The 6,317-nt window shown below is 33.7% G+C and overlaps 1 protein-coding gene across 1 annotated transcript; it reads right to left on the bottom strand.

Moving 5' to 3' along the window:
• Window positions 1–1,007: 1,007 nt before the first annotated feature.
• Window positions 1,008–5,384, bottom strand: LOC146906956 (F-box/kelch-repeat protein At3g23880-like). Its single transcript, XM_085726692.1, has 2 exons — window positions 4,182–5,384; window positions 1,008–1,291 (listed from the first exon to the last, which is right to left on the bottom strand). The coding sequence occupies exon 1, from the start codon at window positions 5,355–5,357 to the stop codon at window positions 4,185–4,187; it is 1,173 nt and encodes a 390-aa protein (XP_085582818.1). The 5' UTR covers window positions 5,358–5,384; the 3' UTR covers window positions 1,008–1,291; window positions 4,182–4,184.
• Between the last annotated feature and the right edge of the window lie 933 nt (window positions 5,385–6,317).

Here is a 6,317-nt window from a genome sequence, read left to right on the forward strand (position 1 = left end):
TATGGTAATGAGAGGATTTCAAGTATTTTGGAAAGATTTTTGAGACAAAATTAATTTTGGAAAACATTTTATCCGGGTTTTTGAAAATATTGAATTTGAAAATATTTTTTAGCGTTATGGACATTTGAATATATTTTTGAGTGTTTTGAACATATTTTTGAAATATTTTATGTAATTATGTTGTTTTTAGATCTTGAACCTTTACTTTAATCCGTTGATATGGTTTTGCCCCACATCTAAATAGGGAGTTTGTTTGGCTAGAATGACATAGGTTTTGGAGGTGTAGCATTTTGGTAGTAAGAGTCTATGTCATTGGTGGGTTACAATACCCTGTCATCCCAATTTATAGTTAAAGATCAGCTTAGATGTTTACTTGAAGAGTCTTATGTATATTTTCTCTACTTTTGTTGGGAATCAATGTAAATGTTACTACCATGATAAATGAACACTCATACACCATTTTATGTTTTGACAAGTATATGTTTTAAAATTGAAAACTTATTACGTAGAAATATTTTATAAAAATGTGGCAGCTGATTTAGATCGTTATTTTTTTTTAAACACGCTTTATAAATAAGTGATTTACTTTTATTTTAAATTATGGACGATCATGGAATCATTCACCACAAGGTTTTGAGTTGTTTTAAGATGAAAAAAAAGAACTCTCGCTTTAAACATTGGGGTGTTCTAACTTACAAACAATTTATTAACTTATGTTTTTATGATTTGAGAGAATCATTTGCAAACTTTTATACAAGCTTATGAATGACACTTTTTGTCCGGTGATCATAAGTATGACATTTTATTATGGTGTTTTGGTATATTTTTCTGTATAATTGAATGACATTTTAAATTATTAATGCATTTGTGTTATTATATCAAGATTAAAGACGTTTTTTTTATTCCCTTTCTTTGTGATATCATTGTGAGAGATAAACTAGAATAGATGGGATTTCTTTCTTGGTTTGATTCTTTTCTGGAAAAAACTATATAGGGTAAATATAATATCGAACATAACATATAGGTTTAGGTCATCATATTTAAACTCAGACATAAACAAATATCCATAATTATTTCAATAACATGCAAAAGGAATTGATCCAATAAAACCGTTCGAATCAACTCAAAGTAATCCATCATTCGTAGAAAATTAAATATATAAAAATTATCCCAACGACTCTCTAGTGAAACCTATTAGACCTGGAAATACTCCTTAAAACAAATCTTCATGTCTTGGTAAGAAAGCAATTCGAACACGACGTTTAGGCATCACCTGCTACCTGTGGAAAGTCTGCGTTTTCGCAAACGTGCACAAACAATGAAAGGGTGAGTACATAAAATTAAGTAATTGAATACAATGAAATAGGATGAACGCAACACATTGGCACATATATCATAATAATCACTGAAGGGTATCAAACCTAAGATATCAAACAGCTGAATATAAGTTAATAGTCATGAATCAGATGTTGAGGATGCAATGCAATGTGATAGTATGTCAACATGTGTGGATATATGCTGATACATGAATTTTTTTGTATGCTGTCAAAGATGAATTATACCTTTGATAGTGAAGAGTTTTTCAGATGTGTAAAGACACGGCCATGTTAAAATTCATGCACAAGAAACACAAAGAAGCCATCCAGCTTTTCAAAAAAAAACAAAGAAGCCATCCAGATGAGGAACAAATTCAGGAGAGGTTTTGTTAAAACAGCAACTAGTAACAAAAGATTAAATAAGAGAACGAAAGAGAAAGACAATGAACACACGGCACACGCTGTTTGTTAACGTAGTTCGGCCAATTGTGCCAACCTCTGCGACTATAAAGCAGCTATAGCTCCATTTCAATTACTGTGATAAGAATTAGGGTTTCAGTGTAACAAGCTGTACATATAGTACTACACGATTCAGTTAACAATAAATGAGCCATACTTTAACAGGTATTATGATAGTATATAGATATAAAACATATTTTCTGCACACTTTTTAAGGAAAAGAAAAGTAGGTGACTTATATAATAAACAAGAAATAACACTTTAAACATTATAACACAATCATTAATGGTCATGCACAACGAAGTTAAGTAGCTGATCTAATTAGCTCAAAAAGTTCATGGAAAGAAAATAAAAAGTTCGTCCAACTTAAGTACTAGCAATAATCGTCCAGATCATCAAACTCACAGTATAGAAACCACCTTTGGTTTTAGCCTTTTCAATTAAGTAGAGATACACATTACTCTTGCTTGTGAGATAAGAAATGTTCCAAAAAAATAGCAAAGTACACAAAATAAGGAACTACAAAAAATAAATAATCAAATAAATAAATTGGTGGAAGCAGGTAAGATTCCACTACATTCTACATATGAATCAATTATCAATCGAGGTAAGATTCCACGAGTAATAAACAATATTTGATTCACGGAGACAAACACAAATAACATATAAAATAATAACTCTGCCATGATGAGTAATCAAATCTTCATTATAATCAACTTCAGATATCCATGTGCTAATTAGAATTCTGCCACTCGAATTGTTTTGATTAATTCGGTGTTGAACTCTATACCAACTTTTTACCATTATATGAAGATGCCGACTAGGGTGTGGAAAAGAATTGTTTGAATTCAAAGAGAGTTCCTTTGGGGCGGCCTTGGTGGTGGGCGGAAGATTTGTTGGATGAAGTGGAAAGCCGTGAGTCAACCAAAGAGCTGGGATAGTCTAGAGGTGAGGGATGTTAGTGTGGCTAATTTGAGTCTCTTAACAAAGTGGAGGCGGTTTTGCTTCAAATTGACCCTTCCCTTTGGAGGGAGGTGTTGATGGTTAGAAGTGGAGAGTGCGTCATAATGGACGTCGATTGGGATGGTGTCGTGTCACTATCTATTTCGTCAAGGAGGTGGAAAGATATTTTTCCTTTAGATCAAGTGGTGGTATCAAGCGTGTTCAAATAGGAGTGGCCATCTAAATACGAAGAATAGGAGTGGCCATCTAAATACGAAGTTTCGGAAAGACCCTTGGATATGTGAAACTCCGTCATGTAGGTGCTTTCTAAGGTTGTTTGCAATTTCTGGGTATAAGGAGAATATGGTGGCAGACTATTTTGGTAGAGAAGCGGACGAGGGCCAGTGGAGAATGGTATGGAGCATAAACTTGTTTGTATGGGATATTGCTTTCGATAATCTTTTAGTTCTTCTAAATTCTTTTATTTATGGTGATGGGAAAGAGTTGGTGTGGCAACTGGGTGAAGGGGAAGAATTTTCTGTGGAATCGGCTTATGCATTGTTGGAAGGGTAGTTGATGAAGGAGAGTAGGGGGTGAATTGGAGGATTGAGTTTTTAAGCTGTTATGGAAAAGTCCGCATCCTTCCAAACCAATTGCTTTGTCTTGGAAAATTCTTCTGGATCGAATCCCGGCTAGACTTGACCTCGCGGTGCACAGGTCATTCCTTTTTAAGGAGCGACAGATTGTGTGTTGTGTGAAGGATGCAAGGAATCGACAAACAATCTTTTTTTTTTCTTCACTGAGGTGGCATATAGGGAATATTCTTTAGTGTTTCAACGGAAGGGCATTAGGTGTATTTTGTCTCAGGGTGCATTTTGCTGCATAATTATGCAGGTTTTTTTGTAGCATTTTTCAGTTTAAGTTCTGCAGATTTCAGTTGTTTATTGGTGCACATTGCTGCAGGTATTGGGCAGCATCTGTCTTTTTTCGGCAGAATTCGGCTGTTGAAGTGTTGTTTAAATCTCTATCGTTAGTGATTGAGAGCTTTATTTTTCTGCCCTGTTGTTTTCTGTTTTTCTGTGGTCAGCATGAGGTTTGTCACTAGCGGCTGCTTTCGGCGTTTAGTCCATTTTTTGGACCTTAACTATACGTTTCGTTCAAAATCTCTCCTACTAACATCTTGTGGTGGGTTTGAAGCCATTAAATTCTAAAAGACGATTCAAAAAAATAAAATTAAATACATACACAACACATGATACAAAACACTTAAGAACAAAACAAATGCATTCAATGAAGAGGTTACCGAACACTAAAGAATAGGAAATTTATCACTATTTAACCTTGAGCATATATTAACATAAGTCATGAACAAAATTCAAAAAGTAACTCCAGTCTGATACTTACTAAACATCATACATAAATTCAAATAAATTTGAAAAAGTAAATCGTCGTGAAGGAACTTACTTTTCAACAAATTGAAGCCTTACTTTGAACATAACATATGGCCTTTTTCCACGCTGTTCCAAGACTAGTTCGCTCTGCTCTATTGTCTCTCAAATTATAGAGAATTGCTTGGTCTTTTTTAGTGTTTGCCAATAGAAGTGTATCACCATTTTTAGAAAGCCACAATGGAAACATAAAATATTGATAATAAATCCGGTCACTAAACCTATCATCCCCTAGGAGATTCTGAAAACTAATTTTAAGAAGTTGAGTCCAAGACTGTTCAACTCCAAATTCCGTCATCTGCCATATAACAAAATGAGTGTTCTTGAGATTGTGAGAAAAACAAAGGCAGTCCATCAATACAGCAATAGTCAGTTTGACAATAGTCCATTCGACATCTAGCACTACATCAACGCCACGAGGGGTCTGAAATTGCTTGAATGTCTCCGTACCAAGATCAAAGGAGATAATCACAAAATCATGACTCAACCAATTTCGAATGGCAAACCAGTTAATAGTGCCACTCAAATACACTCCTTTATTCACATGACTAGAGCCAAAAGTAAAAGATAGGTCAGAAGACGGAAAACTTAAAGATTTTCTCCTATTATCACCCAAACTGAAAATTTGAACCTCGTCACGGAACAAGACGACCACCTTATAGGTTCTAGTAGAGTTATCATAACCAAATGTGCAATTAAAAATGCAATTGAGAGGTCGGTTAAAAGATCCAAATTTTTCAGATATTATTCTTGTGGTCGGGTTCCAGATACGGAACCGGGATTTTGGAACAGTGAACATGGTTGTATGATCGAACAAACAAATCAGTCCATTGCATGAACCAATAATTCCGCTAGGTTCGTTGAACTTCAGTCGGTGGTAAGAATTACCGGAAATGGTGATTGACGGGTTCTCCAATAAGTGATTCAGTGGAAAGGTTACAAAAGTGTTAGGGTAACCTGTGCCATGTTTGATTACAGCTATGTGGCTGTTTCTTGTGGCTCGTTGAAGCCGTAGTTTTCCGAATTTGGGATCGGATATAAGGGAGTTCCACGACTTACACACACTCTTCGATCGCACAAGGGGTTTCACCGGAAGATATGACAAGATTTCTACTATAAGATCATCAGGGAGGAATACCACCTTCGACATTTCAGTGTCGATGGAATTCGGCGATTTGCTGATTGGAAACATTGAGTTGTGGAAGTCGAAGACCGGTACTGTAACCCTAATACGATATCGAAGACCGCTGCTGTAACCCTAATACGATACTTTTTTGAGGAGACCTAATACGATATACTCCCTCCGTCTCTAAATTATTGTCGTTTAAGGTTTGTGTACGGTTATTAAGGAAATGATTGATTGTGTTGATTTCAATGGTAAAATTAATATCATTTACTAAAATACCCTTATTAATTGTAGCTAGTGGAGTAGTTAAGTTTGATGAAATTCAATAAACAAGGGTATAATAATGGAAAAAAATAATAAATGCTGCATTGGTATTCTAAAGTGACAATTATTTTGAGAAAAAGAAAAAATGCTAAAGAGACTATTATTGTGAGACGGAGGGAGTATTTTTGTAATAAGTGGACCTTCTATGTTCGTTACTTTTTTTTTTTTTTTTAAGAATTATACGTTCGTTACTCATTATAAAATTTGAAAAAAATATTTCAAAAACATTTATTAACAAACTAGTAATAGACCCGTGCTTCCGCGAATATTTCTATTGAATATAATGTTTCTATTGAATATTTTTTCTTATATATAGAAAAATATGTTAAATATTTTAATCTTGTATGTTCTAGATTTCATTTTCTTATGTACGCGAAAACAAACTTTTATATACATATATGAGAAAGTCAATAAAATAATTTTTTAAAACTCATGATTATTTTCAAAATATCAAAATTAATGTAATGTTTCTATTAAATGACTTTTTATTTTATATGCAAAATACCGTTCAATGTTTGCATTGCACCCGTTGCAGATTTTATGTGCTTATATATGCATAAATAAATTGTTTATGTATATACATGAGAAAATCGATACGATAAAATTTTGGAAACTCATGATTATTTTCAAATAATTAGCATCAATATTGTGTTTTTATTACATAATTTTCTATTTTATATGCAAAACATTGTTCAATGTTTG

This window comes from Medicago sativa, chromosome 7 (genome assembly GCF_051527215.1).
Source record: "Medicago sativa cultivar Bolivia chromosome 7, Bolivia_mono, whole genome shotgun sequence".
Lineage (NCBI taxonomy): Eukaryota > Viridiplantae > Streptophyta > Magnoliopsida > Fabales > Fabaceae > Medicago > Medicago sativa.

Excerpts from the sequence above, each read along its gene's own strand:
- LOC146906956 (XM_085726692.1), bottom strand. The coding sequence starts at position 5,357 with ATGTTTCCAATCAGCAAATCGCCGAATTCCATCGACACTGAAATGTCG.